Source organism: Camponotus vicinus, unplaced genomic scaffold (genome assembly GCF_025532165.1).
Source record: "Camponotus vicinus isolate PSW18456_S1 unplaced genomic scaffold, iyCamVici1.0 SCAF_14, whole genome shotgun sequence".
Classification (NCBI taxonomy): Eukaryota; Metazoa; Arthropoda; class Insecta; order Hymenoptera; family Formicidae; genus Camponotus; species Camponotus vicinus.
Genome location: NW_028141950.1, coordinates 14,932,077 through 14,948,541, shown reverse-complemented (window position 1 = coordinate 14,948,541; position 16,465 = coordinate 14,932,077). Strand labels below are relative to the sequence as shown.

The following is a 16,465-nucleotide window of genomic DNA, read 5'->3' as shown; positions in this document are numbered from 1 at the left end:
GAAATTATTTCAAGCCTCATAACTCGAAAAGTACTCAATGAAGAAATACTTTATTATAGTGTTTTGGAAAGCTCTCGAAATAAGCTATAAGAATACATAATAAAAATAGGGGGTTCCATTTAAAAAATTAAACCTTCATGTGACATTTTTGCTTATTACTTAATAATTATTGCGAATTTTGCAAAATGGTAGAGGACTTTTCTTCTTCGTTTGACCCAATCTATCATCACTTTTCGTTTGGTCCCTCACGAATCGGACACCCTGTATATACAGGGTGGCCCATTTTAATCCATCCAGTCGAATATCTCGAAAACCAAGCCCTGGAGAGAAAAATGTTTCTGACAAAAGTTGTGTGGTTTCGAGGGGGCCATAAGATGGTACCATTGGTTTGACCTTGAAGAGTCATTTGAAGGTCACGTGAAGGTCAGTTCAATTTTTTTAAATGGAACACCCTATATATTTTTGCACATTCTTGTAGCTTATCTCGAGAGCTTTCCAACACACTATAATTAAGTACCTTTTCGTTAAGTACTTTTTGAGTTATGAGGCTTGAAATAATTTCTTAATTTTACATAAACCGTAAAATATCTTGTAAAATATTCATTTTTCGATTATCTTACCTTAATACTTTTATGTACAAAATAATGAGAGGAATCAATTGGTGTAAAGAAAACACATAGTTTTTAAGAAAAAATATGTAATTTGCAATTAACAATTCCATACTAACTTAATTATAGTGATGGAAATGGTACTTAATTATAGTGTTTTGGAAAACTCTCGAGATAAGCTACAAGAATGTGCAAAAATATATACAGTGTTCCATTTAAAAAAATTGAAGTGACCTTCACGTGACCTTCAAATGACTCTTCAAGGTCAAACCAATGGTACCATCTTATGGCCCCCTCGAAACCATACAACTTTTGTCTGAAACATTTTTCTCTCCCTGGCTTGGTTTTCAAGATATTCGACTGGATGTATTAAAATGGGCCATCCTGTATATATATGTGTGTGTGTGTGTGTGTGTGTGTGTGTGTGTGTGTGTGTGTGTGTGTGTGTGTGTGTGTGTGTATGTAGAAATTTACATATTTGACTGCGCAACCATAATTATAGTTACATAGACATTTATTACATTTGCCTGCATAGACAAATATAGTTATGCAGAAATATTTCCTACATGTATAATGATAATTATATATATGTGTATGTGTGTGTGTGTGTGTATATATATGTGCACACATACACATATATATAAATATCATTATACATGTAGGGAAAATTTCTGCGTAACTATATTTGTCTACGCGGACAAATGTAATAAATGTCTATGTAACTATAATTATGGTTGCGTAGTCAAATATGTAAATTTCTATATACGTACACACATCACAGACACACACACACACACATATATATATTATCATTATACATGTAGAGAATATTTCTGCGTAACTATATTTGTGTCTATGCAGGCAAATGTAATAAATATCTATGTAACTATAATTATGGTTGCACAGTCAAATATGTAAATTTCTACACACACACACACACACACATATATATATTATAAATTACATAATAATTATATTCCACAAAATGATAACTGTCTATTCTCTTTATTAAGATTAATATATAACATGTCAAAATATATTATGTCTAAATAGAAAAATTTCACAATATTTACCTTTTGATTGATGAATATTACAAAATTCACAGTCCACTTGGTTGTCCTTAAGTGTCACAATAAATGTACTTGGCGTTGCGACGCTACTGCGTCGCTTGATAATAACATTTAATATCATCGTGTCACTTCTTTTCCTTGATACATTATTACGCACTACTTCTCTTCCTTGTTCTACATTATACTTTTATTTGTTTACTCTTATTATTTATTTCTTTTAATCTGTGTTTTTAAACAAGTAACCTGACTGCTTATTAACGTGTCACTTCTCTTCCTTGTTACACTCTTCCTGTTACACTATTCCGCACTATTTAAAATTTATCTTTCATACGTACGTACACACATACATATACATATCACACGTATGCACATGCACATATATGATTTTGTCTCTTAAAGCATTGTACATATCGAACCAATAATCGTACACGCAGCGGTGTGAACGCCGCTTGAGGGACAAACTCGCTTTGCGTGTGTGCGTGCGAGCTATGTAGGTGAGTCTGAAAAAGAACCTGAAAAAGAAAGAGAAGGAACGAAAAATGTCACAATTCTGATATTCGATCATCATTTCTCAGGATTGACTGCACCGATTTTATTCAAACAGGTCGCAATCGAAAGCTTGTACTCATATTATATGATAAAAGTGTCGTTAGATTTTTGATTACGGCTTTAGTTTATTAAATATCTTAACCGAAAGTTTACTTGACGCGAAATTCCGGATAAGGTACTTGGTAGCGCCGCGTCGAGAACAGTGACTCTCAACTCAATGCTCGGACCTGTTTTTTATGTAGTTGGCGTCGCGATGCTACCGCGTCGCTTGATAATCATAATTATGTGGCTACGCAGAAGATTCTTTCTCTCATTATGTTATATTATTGTTGTATTATTTATTATTATGACTACACAAATATATAAATTACAAATATATACTACTATTTAAATAATATACTTATATAATATAATTGTATACAATTGATATGTATTATACATATTTATAAATATGGATAATTTTCTACATAACTATATATTATTACGCATAAATATATTTGTCTATATAATTATAATTATATAGTTATACAGAAGTTTATATATTTGCTGCATAATTATAATTATTATTATATATTTAAATCTAAATTTTATTATTATGATTTCTCTCTGTCTCTTTCTTTCTCTCTCTCTTTCTTTCGTGATACATTTATTAATAAAAAAATTACAGAATACTTAGAAGATTGCAAAAATACTTAGAAAAACGCAAAGCATATTGAAGTCGCGTGGTGAATAATGTAATTATTTCTTATTATTATTATATTCTGTGTTACATGTTAGATAATAATAATAATTAAAACTGTACATATATATAGGATGAAGAAATATGAAGACAAAAGAAGAATAGCAGCGCATGATATATGTATATTGGTTGCATAATTGCGCCGCACTCATAATGTGCATACTGGCAGCAATTTTGCGCCTTACTATCTGCAGGAAGAGGAATTAAGTAAAAAAGATCATCGATAAATTATATATCCAAATTATAGTCACAATCAAAAATAAAAGAGAAAGGAATTTGAAGAAGAAAGAAGATAAATATTTGTAATAATAAACAACATGGTTGCACTACATATACTGGCTGCATGATTGCGCCGCACTCATAATGTGCATACTGGCAGCAATATTGCGCCTTACTATCTGCGAAGAGGAATCAAGTAAAAAAAGGTTATCGATAGACTATATATCCAAATTATAATCATAATCAAGAATAAAAGAGAGAAGAATTTTAAGAAGAAAGAAGATAATTATTTATAATAATAAACAACATGGTTGCACTACATATACTGGCTGCATGATTGCGCCGCACTCATAATGTGCATACTGGCAGCAAAATTGCGCCTTACTATCTGTGAAGAGGACTCAAGTAAAAAGGCTATCGATAGACAATATATCCAAATTATAATGATAACCTAGAATAAAGGAGAGAAAAAGAATTTTAAGAAAACAGAAGATAATTATCCTTAATTAATTATTCATTATGCTTATGCGTCTATACAAATTTAGTTAAATAGGATTTTATTGGGTTTTGAGCGACAATATGTTTAGCTGCACGCACACACATATACACAGAGCTTTTAAAAAAATAAAATAATTAAAAAACTTTTGAAGAAATATACTCTCGCCTGCTACCAACAAAAGTACATTTAAATCATTATAAAAAAAATTTAATAAATAAAAAAAGTAAAAATAAAAAAAGTTTAATGATCAATAATAAATTAAAAAGTAGATATAAAATAGTAAAAAAGAACATAATAAGTAATAAAATAAAAAGTAAAAGAAAAAAGTTTAATAAAAAACAACAAATAAAAATCTAAAATAAAAAATAAAATGAATAAAAAATTAAATGAATAAAAAAAATAAAAAACAAAAAGTAAATAAAATAAAACAAAAATATTAAGTTGTTACGTCCAGACCCTGGAATGGATGGGCCGTATGGAAGGACGCAACTTACTTACGCCGTGACACACTTTATTCGAGCGTGTGTATGGATCGGGTCGAACGAATGTGGGGGCCTGACACAGGTCAGCGACCGAAGGTCTCTTTAACGCTGGGTTTTTAAGCCTATTCGTTAGGTGGTCCCTTTTCGGTAAAGGAATTTAATCCTTGTTACGCGGGATGGGACCTAGTGCGATCTCAGGATTTAGGGAAGAGAACGGGTTAAATAATTAAATTATACATTAAATTAAAAATACATATATTATAAAAAAAATAAAGAAAGAAGAATACATCTTAGCAGTTGTAGCGTGAGTGGATATCTGTGTGTGTATGTATATATTCTCGCGGATGTTACAATCGTTCGGAGGTCATCAGTCAGAATATGCAGGGAAGAGTTTACGTTAAGAATTAAATTCTGACTGGTTAATACAATATACATATAATTAATATAATATAAAAAATAAAAAGTGAATGTGTAATAAAAAATATGAATAACGCTTACTCATTAAGGGAAGTATAGAATTTGTCGCTTGCGCATATGTTATAGTTAGAATTAAAATTTTCTAAATTCGCTGAAACACAGGTCTAAATTAAAATACAATAATAAAATTAAGATAAGAGATTCGCCAAGTCTTTATGTTTGACCGCGAATTGCGAGGCGACACTAATAAAATTGAAGATACGCGATTTAGATACGGTAATTATTAATGAAGACAGATGATCGATCAGGTATATTAGGTCCCTATCAAGAAACGATCTTTAAGGTTTATTTATCGTTCAATCTTTTCATTTGAAATATATCCGATCACAATTTGAAGAAATAATTATATATATATATATATATATATATATATATATATTTACATATATCGAGAAGAAAATTAAAGGAAACTAGTGTGATAGATTGCTTTAAAGAATCTTTAGAGAGTGGGAAAGTATTCGCGAATTCCAATTCTGAAATCCAGAACGAATAAATAAGAGGAATATTCGTGAATTTCAATTCTGAAATCCTGAACGATTGGATAAGAGGAATATTCGTGAATTCCAATTCTGAAATCCAGAACGAATAAATAAGAGGAATAGTCGTGAATTTCAATTCTGAAATCCTGAACGAATGGATAAGAGGAATATTCGTGAATTCCAATTCTGAAATCCGCAACAAATAAATAAGAGGAATATTCGTGAATTCCAATTCTGAAATCCGCAACGAATAGATAAGAGGAATATTCGTGAATTCCAATTCTGAAATCCGCAACGAATAGATAAGAGGAATATTCGTGAATTCCAATTCTGAAATCCGGAACGAATAGATAAGAGGAATATTCTTGAATTCCAATTCTGAAATCCGCAACGAATAGATAAGAGGACTATTCGTGAATTCCAATTCTGAAATCCGCAACGAATAGATAAGAAGAATATTCGCGAATTCCAATTCTGAAATCCGCAACGAATAGATAAGAGGTATATTCGTGAATTCCAATTCTGAAATCCGCAACGAATAGATAAGAGGAATATTCGTGAATTCCAATTCTGAAATTCGGAACGAATAGATAAGAGTTATATGGAGAGGGGAATTGAACTGTTAACGATAAATTACTATTGATGGTTACTATGGAATTCTAACTGATCGAAAGTATTATTGATTACTCTTATTACTTTAAAGATCTGTAACTCAAACTCTTTAATTACTTAAAGATCGTTTCGCAATCGCCAATCGAATGGGAAGCGGAAATAAGGACTTGTTCGCGAATCGCCTTACGGAGATTCCAGGCGAATTAGGAAGAACAAGGAACGAGACTGGAGGAGAGGTGAGACAAGGATTGATTGATTGATAGTAATTAGTAAAAATTTAATGGTTATTAAACCTTTTAAAATTATTTGTCAGACAGATTTTAAATTGTGAGATAGTAAGATATGGGAAAGGGAGAAAATAAAAATTACTCAATTTTACTCACAACTCGTTGGCATCACAAAAATGAGTGCGTTGATAAAATTGCAATGGCTGAGGTCGGAGGTTTATAAAATGAAGAGCTGGGTAATGGAGATGTTCATCAGAAAATTCACACGATGCACAATTAAAGGTTAACAAAATCATTTCCACTGTGATATAAAACAGATTAATAACTCAATTGCATAATGCAAGAAAAAAGGATCCCCGAGGCTATATAATTTTAAAATTGAATGACTGAATCTTGACTGGAACTGTGAACTGAATTGTCAACTGCACTGCTGCTCGTCAGAAGAATTAGCGTACTGAACTGTCAACTGTAGTGTTAATTAGCGCGCGTCGCGCCTTGCGCTTGCATTTTAAAGTTATTACTCCTCCTCCTTACTGGATGGTGGGAATCTTTTGTAATAATTTTAATACTCCCTTCTTAAGGACAAGGAGGCTGATTTTTGGGAGGAGAGGCGTTTCTTAAGATTTTTATTGGTTAAGCCCTTTGGCTCGAGACTTAGCTCCATCCAGTAGAGAGTGGGAGTAAGTTGATTAGCTTATCGTTCTTGATGATTTAACGATTCGGAGAACGCTTGAGGGTGGCCTGCCGAACGAGCGCACGTGCACTATCAATTTCAAGAATATTGCTGTATGTTTAGATTTTGACAATCTTCCCGAGAACCAGATCTTTATTTTAAAAATTCTTTAGATAGAGAGGCTTCGAACATAAAGCCGTACCAAGATATAGATACGGGACTGTTGGAATTTCTTATAACAACTTTTCGTCTTATAATTCACGAATTTATTTAGAGTTTCGTTAACGCTATCTCGACAGGCCATTCTCTGAATTAGATTTGTTAAAGTTAAATGACGATACACGCGGGTTAGGTTGCGTTCTTCTACGCGTTATCTTTATTCTTAAGAAGAATCGCTTTACATTCCAAATGCAAGTCGATCCTTGATTTCCTTCTTCCACAAAATCGTTTCGAGGAAAGAAAAGAATCGTGGAGTCCACCGGACGTAACAAAGTAATAAAAAAAATATTTCACAAATATTTAATATTTAATAATAAAGAACAAGCTTAGAAAAGTTTGAAATAATATCTATTTGTAAATATTAATATTAACTTAACGCCGCGCTACGTGTGTTCGGCATGTATACATGAATATGTGTATGTGTGCGTGTATGTTTTTAAATTTATCGCGGCGTTTCCCGACTGGTCTTGTAAAATATAGAATTAATAATAATTACAATGTAACAAAGTAATTTGTTAGTATTATTTAATTCTAAAATCTTAAGCCTTTGTAAATCATATTACGCTAAATATGTGAAAAAAATCAATGCAAATAAGAATAAATTGAAGTAATAATAATTACTTCTCATATATATGAATAATTTTTTAAATGTACTATTTAATAATAGTTTGAAGTTAATTGTATTAATATTTACAAATAGATATTATTTCAAACTTTTTTAAGCTTATGTTTTTATTATTAAATATTAAATATTTATGAAATATTTCTTTTATTACTTAATATTTTTGTTTTATTTTATTTACTTCTTGTTTTTTATTTTTTTTATTCATTTAATTATTTTTTATTTTAGATTTTTATTTGTTTGTCTCCTGTTCACTGAAGTGGGACCTGTTTATTATGGAATACTTTGTAATGATCTAAAAAATATATTCTGTTTGTTATAGTAACATCTTCGTTGAAAGATCCAATCTCAGGATGGATAGATAATTTTAATGGACCAATAGGACTAATAGCATTTTGTGGAAAAGGATTATTACGAGTAGTATGTGCTAGTAATTGTACTTCACAAAATGACATACCAGTAGACACTGTCATCAACACTATAATTCTTGTAACTTGGAAACTTGGATTAACAACGTATGTAACATCAATTTACTTATTAATACATCTCTAACTGTATTAAGTTACAAAAGGAAATTAATTTCCGTTTTTAACTTAATTTCAAACTAAAATTATATTATGATATCATTATGCATAGATTAGATTATTCCATTTGTTTTGCTTTATTACATTAGAGAATCAAAAACTCACATGTTTATTTTCAATTGAATTTGTATGTTTGCAAGGCAGTTCTTCCGAATGTGACCCATCAATTTGAGCATCGTCCTTGTAGGAACTTAAAAAGAGATCAAAAATAAACAGAAAAAAAATAATTGTGGCCACGTTTGCGGCAAGTTTCGTGTTAATTTTTTTCATATGTATTAAAATTTGTTCTCTTGCGGGGGGGCGGAACTCACCGTGTCCACGCATACATTTTTCACCGCGAAACGAGGTTTCACATGGGTTGGCAATTTTCTACGCGAAGCGAGGTTCAATCCGAACCTATGTGTCTAGTTTTTTGGTAGTAGAATCCCCGCAGGGGGGCGGAACCCACTATTTCCATGCATACACATTTCCACGCGAAGCGAGGTTTTACATGGGTTGGCAATTTTCCACGCGAAGTGTGGTTCAATCAGAACCTATGTATTTAATTTTTTGATAGTGGAGCTTCCGCAGGGGAGGCGGAACCCACTGTGTCCACGCATACTTTTCCACGCAAAGCGAGGTTAATTTGTAAAATTTTAATACATATGAAAAAAAATTAACACGACACTTGCCGTGGCTAAAATTATTTTTTTCTGTTTGTTTTTGATCACTTTTTAAGTTCCTACAAGGACGATGTTTTTTAAGTTCCTACAAAGACGATGTTCAATTTGATGTGTCACATTCGGAAGAATATCCGTTTGAAATTTTCTTTTGGATAAGATTAAACGGAGATGTTTAAAATAATTCAACTGTTCAGGATTCGTCTAGCGAATCAAATCGAAAATTATGTAACGCTGGATACGGATCGATGGCGCCATCCGTCAGTAATCGATAGCATTCGAATATCCGTATAGTCGTCCTTGTTCTTCTAGCTCCGTCAGGATCTTCGCGACCGCGTAGGATTATCAGGTCCTACCCAATCAGGAAATCGCGATATCACGCGATTTTAACGTGTTCAATTATGATAGGCTCGTTCCGATCGCGGCGAGTCCTGGAGAGCGGAGAAAGCCTTTCTCTCGACACAGTCGCAAATGAACGAGAGTGAAATAAAGAGGTCCGTGCGTGAATTCATCAAAAGTCTCGAATCGAAGTGCCATCACGAAGATCCGCAAGTGATACGCGACGTTAACGGAAATTAATTTCGCTTCCTGCACTCGACCGCTTTGCCGAGATAAAAGGCATCGAACGATTCATCCCGCGCCAGGATAATCGCCGTTCTTTCAATTGCCATCTTGCGCGTGGAACGGCATTCAGTCGGTGTCGCGATTTCGCTCATAGCGCCGGCTCTTTTGACACAAAGCCGCTAAGGACTCAATCGTCTGAGCGCGAGTGTCGGGACCTTGCCGAGTGCCTCCACTTTCTCATGGACTGGAGTGCGCTCCCCTCTGTAACTCGGACTTCGACGCTATCTCGCTGCATAGCGCGGTCTCGCTCACTCTCACGTACTGCTGCATAATGCGGTTTCGCTCACTCTCGCGCGCTACCACATAGCGCGCTCTCGCTCGCTCTCGTACGAATCTTGATCAGCGCAAAACTATCGATCGCGCTCTATTGTACGCTCGAAACGTTATAATAAATATTGTGGATGTTATTGTGTGCAGAACTAAACAAGTAACAATTTCATTTTATTTGTGATCTCGCACAGCATCTTTTATTCAAGTGTCTGTCTCTCTATCTCGCGATACCCTCTCGGGTATATACCGGCATTAAACGTGCAGTTAAACTTAGCATTCTCAAACAATTAAAATTTCGAAATTTCGCTCGGACGAATACAATTTTTTATAATTATATATTTAATTCTTAATTATTAAATATACTTATAGTAACTTTTCTCTCTAATTTAATAAAGAATAGTACATAATTATTAATAATTAATATACTTAATAAAACAGTACTTATAATTATTAAATATACTTAATATAACTTGATAGTTAAGGGAATCCTAAAGTCGACTTTTTTACCGACAAGATGCGAAGAATCAGTTCGATCATTAATTTTTTGATTAACTACACAGATCGATAAATCCTTTTCCACATTAAAGTACTAAGAATAACGAAATGTGGACCCTATAACCGTGCAAAAAACCAAGAAAAGTTACTTATAATTGTGTTAATTACAGTCGTGTTACCGACTTCTTGCATCACGTCGTAACAATATTGCTTTAATATATAAGTTTTGCAGTTTGTCTGTGTAAAAGACAGCGCTCTCACTTGGGATAACATGAAAGAATAGTACAGAAGTAAAAGAAATGATCTTAGAAGCTTGTATAAAAAGATTAATGATCGAACTGTTTAGTGTACGTGCGTGCGCGTACAGTATCGATATCAAAAGAGTAAATCAAAGCAAAATTAGTTGACGGATAGCATGATAGATGGCACTGCAAACTTTTATCGACAAGGACAGACAAGCTTTCTCTTTCCCTCTTTCATACCTGTGATACTAGTTTATACATATACGTATTATTATTATTGCACTCCTTCGTATTTTTTCTTTCATTTTCTCGATCATATGCTCATTCTGTCTCTTTCTAATCTCTCACTCACTACATGTTGCGTTTCTCTCTCTCACTCGTTCTCTCTCTCTTGCTCGTTCTCTCTCTCTCTCGCTCTTTATTGCTCTCTCTCTCTCCCCCTCTCTCTTTCTCTCTTTCCCTCCCTCCCTCCCTCCCTCCCTCTCCCTCTGTTTTTTTGCACGGTATTATATTCTTATATTCGCTCGTTACTTTTACTGTTTTTTGGTTCTTATTACTCTATATCAAAAAAAGCATTATATGTATGCATTTTTATTTTATAATATTAACAAAATATAAAATATTAAATTTGTCTCTCTCTCTCTGTTTTGTTATAATAAGTACACCTATGTAATACAATTTATACCCAATAAGCAATTTGCGCGCAAATTGCCAGCAAATTGACGACAAATTTGATCAAAAATTGGCATCAACTATGTCCGCAATTCGCTCGTGTTTTGCTGGCAAATCTTGCTGACAAAACCTAAGTGCAAATTGGTAGCAAAACCCGAGCAAAGCTTGTTGACAAGATTTGACGACAAATTGGCGACAAATTGTGAGCAAATCTTGCTGATATAACCTGACAGCAAATTGATGGCAAATCCCGAGCAAAGCTTGCTAATGCTTGACGTCAAATTGTCGGCAAATTGTGAGCAAACCTTGACATTCCGAAGCCATTTTATGGATATTTAATTTTTAGTTTTTAATTTTTTCTTTTTAAATAATTGAAATTATTTATACGTAGAAAAGCTATTTTATTTTATAAATATAATATTGTATCATATACAAGTTTTTTATATTCCAATACACATATTCCTAACAGCACATGTAGATACTGAGAACTTGTATGTATTATATATATATATATATATATATATTCATAAAGTATATAATATAGTATATTCATACAGGGCGATCCTGAAAAACGTTATGTCTTTAAAATGACGTATTCCTGACACCATTCTAAGACAATTTTTCCTTTACCAAAATTTGATTATAATAAATAATAATTATTTATTATAATTAGAAATAGTTATTATTTATAATAAATAATTAATTTTTTAAGTATGTCATTATACGTTTCATGTTTTCTACCGCATTCGCAATGCGAAGGTTTTAGCCGATCGTTCGTCTTATCTCGCGTCAATCACGCGCCACGCGCAAGTCGTTTGTTAGATGTCGCGTGTCGCGTTTCTGGCAACATAACTCTTGTGGTCGCGCAGTCTCCGCGGTCCGTCGCTTCGCGTCGAGTCATGTGTTGTTTGCATTCGCGTTTCTTTGAAAGTAATTTTTGGTATCGATAAATCAATAGTGAGTAAATAAACAGTAAACTCGTTATCGTGTAATCTGTATTGTGTCAATCGAGTGTGAGATTAATAATCGAAAAAATTTCGATGTGTCGCGCATCTCTAGCAATCATAACCGTGCAGCAGATAACAACAATACATAGCATGAAGATTCGCTACGCTGCTACAAGGTGAGTGAGCAAGTGAGTAAGCAGGTGAGTGAGTGAGTGAGTGACCGAGAGAGTGTGAGTGAGAGACTGAATGAGAGAGTGTATGAGTGTTGCGTAAAAGAGAGAAAGAGAGCGAGAAAAAAGTGCGTGCGTGTGTATGAATGTCTGTCCCTCCTACCCTCCCTCTCTCTCTCTCTTTCTCTCTCTCTCTTACGCACACACTCCGCCATACACACATCGCGTGTAGCAATCAGCTGATTGCAACGTCGGACGGCCGACGATCCGGAACAACTTTTCATTATTAAAATAACGTTATTTTAAGGAACACATATTTCTGACGTAATTCTAAGACATTTTCTTCTTTACCAAAATTTTATTTAAAGCATAATTTTATGTTATAAGATAAAATAGTTAGCGACTCATGCGGTGATAATCACCCGTCGGGCGGTCAGCTGCGCCCGCGCTCGCGGCACGCCGCGCCGCTCCTGCCTGCCTTCTGTACCCGACGCGTGATTTACTAACTATTTTTGCTCATAATTCAAAAACTACGCTTCTAATCAAATTTTGGTAAAGGAAAAATTGTCTTAGAATGGTGTCAGGAATACGTCATTTTAAAGACATAACGTTTTTCAGGATCGCCCTGTATATGTAATAGAAATATTTTTAATAAATGCAGTAAGCGTAGACACATTATTTCTCATTTTAATTTCAAATAATCTGTTTAATATTCTGAATCCCAACAAGGAATCCAGATTACTAAACAAATGAAAAATTTTAAATTAAGTCAGTTTATTATAAATTAAACTGACTAAAAAGAAAAAAAAGAAGAAACTTTGGAACTCGCATATTTACGCGGAAAACGCATATTTACAGTATGAGTATAGAATATTCGAATGATATCATGTGCTATGTGGATATATATATATATATATATATATATATATCCACATAGCACATGTATAATATATATATATATATATATATATTATAATTTATTAACTCATGTTAGTACCAGTCCTTTATGTCCATTTCATCAAAAATTAAGTAAAAGTTTGGTGGCGCGCGTAGCGACAAAATGAAGAAACACATGCAATATTATAGAGTATCCTGAAAATATACGAAAAAGAATATACTAATACGAGATATTCAAAGTATATTTTAAGGATATATGGAAAATAATATACAAGGGATGTCATAGGAATATTCTCAGTATATTACATCTGTAACGCATATTTACAGTATGTGTATAAAATATTTGAATGATATCATGTACTGTGTGGATATAAATATATATATATATATATATATATATATATATATATATGTATATATATTATAATTTATTATAATTAATTATAATATATATATGTATATATATAATAATTTATATTGCGTCTTGTTATTATTTTTGTCTATTCATATGCGATGCGCGAAAGTTTAATATTGCAATTTTTTTTTTAAATTCCGTTATATATACAGGGTGTCCTAGACCACCCGTACACCCCTTTTCTTTCAAAAACTAAGCATTTTAGAGAAAAACATTTTTGACAAAAATTGTATGGTTTTGAGGGGAACATAAGATGGTGTCATTGGTTTGACCTTGGATGGCATCGTTAAGGTGAGGTCAAGGACACCTTTAATTTCTTAAATAGAACCACCTTTTTTTTATTGCATATTCTTATAGCTTATGTCGAGAGGTTTCCAAAACACTATAATAAAGTATTTTTTCATCAAGTACTTTTCGAGTTATAAGGCTTGAAATAATTTCTTAATTTTACATAAACCATAAAATATCTAGTAAAATATTCATTTTTCGATTATCTTACCTTAATACTTTTATGTACAAAATAATGAGAGGAATCGATTGGTGTAAAGAAAACACATAATTGTTTCGAAAAAAAAAATGTAATTGTTAATTGCAAATTACATTTTTAAGATAATCGAAAAATGAATATTTTACTAGATATTTTATGGTTTATGTAAAATTAAGAAATTATTTCACCATCTTATGTTTCCCTCAAAACCATACAATTTTTGTCGAAAACGTTTTTCTCTAAAATGCTTAGTTTTTGAAAGAAAAGGGGTGTACGGGTGGTCTAGGACACCCTGTATATGTATAGTCATGAATAATCATGAAATTGTGTTTATACATATGACATGCCAGACACATCTATATTTTTCTGTTATCTACATGCTTCGATATGCGTGCGATAAAGAAGCAGAAAGATGTTGTCTGATTTTAACATGTTAAACACAATTAAAAATTATTCTTTGTAATATATATGATTTATGTATATATACTATTGTCGATAATGGCGAAGTTAAAATTGTCGGTATTATCGACAATTTTAATTACGCTTAGATGAGGGCGCTATCCCGTCGGAGTTCGGTCGTCGTTTTAGGAGATCCCCTTAATATTTAATACTTAATACTTAATATACATAATTTAAAATATATTAAAATAAAATTTTTGATATTCTATAATAATATCTTGTAATATTCTAGCAATCTTATATTTGTTTAACAATAAGATATTTCTGAATCGTAAAATAGCCTTTTTATAAAATCTTATACAGGGTGTTTCCGGTATCTCGCAACAAAGTAAAATCATAAGTAGATTTCGCTAAACTCAACTAAAAAATTCTATACCATTTTGCAAGAAACCACGTAAAATTTCGAGATATTAATTAAAAGAGATCGGCCAATTCGCGTGAGTGAAAACGCGTGGGAAAAAAGGCCGTCCCACTGTAACTCGATACTAAACTTGCGGCAAAACGGTGGGCGGGGCTTACTCACCAACGTAACGCTGAAGTGCCGCGCGCCACCATCATGTTTCGAAGAGCGCGCCACCAACCGCTTCCCCATACACCTAATATCAAGTTACAGTGGGACGGTCTTTCTCACCGCGCGCTTCTAGTCACACGCATTAGCCGATTTTTATTAATTAATATCTCGAAATTTTACGTGGTTTTTTGCAAAATGGTATAGTATATTTTAGTTCAGACGAGATCTACTTATGATTTTATTTTGTTGAGAGATACCGGAAACACCCTGTATATAAAGCATATTAATTTGTATTATTATTTATCATTAGTATTATTGTATTTATTGTTAGTATTTATTGTAATTAATTTGTATTATTATTTATCATTAGTTTCACACCAACATCTACATCGTTTGTCGTAAACTGCACTTTTCCTGATGAAAAAAGTATATCATTTCGAGAAATATGCAATATGTTATTGAAATTCGAGGAAAAGATACCCATAGAAGGAATTGTCTGGACCCCTGGTGCAGTATTTACTAAAAGTTTAATTATATATTATCTGTTGACAATATTGTGGCATATTTTACCAGCTATAATAATAGATTCAGTTTTAAAATTTTCGAGACATCAACCTATGTAAGTACTGAATAAATTAAATGCTTTAAAATATATAATAAAATATAATTATATAACATGGTAAATGTGTGTTTACTTTAGGTTAAACAGCACGAAAAATTTTTATTTTGACAATATTGTAGAGGATATATTCTTAAGTAATACGCTGTTTGAATTTTGCGGCGGTTTCTCTTCGTTCCTGAGATATGCGGTTTTGAGAATTCATATTTACTTCTATCATCTTTTCATTATCTTATTTATGTGCTTAAATTTCTTTAACATTATGGTAGAATTATATTCCTTACACGATCTATAAGATAAATATTTAATTTAATAAAGTATAAAAATTGTACTTTTTATTTTACCTAATTTTTAATAAGTGTTTGTATATAACTTCCTTCGTTTTGCAAAGTACATATGTGGATACCATGGGTTCCGTCCCCTCTACGGGGAAGCTCCACTTCCGGAAGATATAATCTAATCCAACTCGTGTCTGAAGTGTGGGATATATTTGGCTTCGCATAGAAAGTTGCAAATTTATGTAAAACTATATAAACCATGTGAAGCGAGATATATTTCATTCATCGGATACAGGTTGAGTTAGGTTAGTTTTTTTTGGAGGTGTAGAAAGAGGGACGGAGCCCCTCCCTCGACTACGCGTTTAATTAAAGAGTAAATGTAAACAAAAGAAATATAAATACACTTTCCAGATAAACTTTTTTTTAAATCCATGCATTTACTTTGCAAGACGAGGCAAAGTTACATACAAACATATATTCCATTAAATATATTTCTTCTTAAATGTACATGGTGTCGTAAAATTATCTTCTATTCATGAGAAATGCTTTCGTTAATAACTATTTAATAAATAACAAGCGGCTAAAACCTTCTGAAAGATTGAGAAAGATAACCTCGGTAAATATAAATAAAAAAATATAAACATATTTAGAATATAACGAA

At 32.4% G+C, this 16,465-nt stretch overlaps 2 protein-coding genes across 2 annotated transcripts in view; both read left to right on the top strand.

Annotated features, from left to right (window-relative positions):
* The window catches only part of LOC145965792 (uncharacterized), a 116,503-nt gene that overhangs the window by 50,851 nt on the left and 49,187 nt on the right, over positions 1-16,465 (top strand). The gene's annotated exons all lie outside the window — the stretch shown is intronic.
* The window catches only part of LOC145965129 (fatty acyl-CoA reductase 1-like), a 46,615-nt gene that overhangs the window by 20,446 nt on the left and 9,704 nt on the right, over positions 1-16,465 (top strand). Inside the window, exons 5-6 of the mRNA XM_083088479.1 lie at positions 7,798-7,990; positions 15,278-15,526. Coding sequence (XP_082944605.1) covers positions 7,798-7,990; positions 15,278-15,526 — 442 coding nt within the window. The remainder of the gene's footprint in view (positions 1-7,797; positions 7,991-15,277; positions 15,527-16,465) is intronic.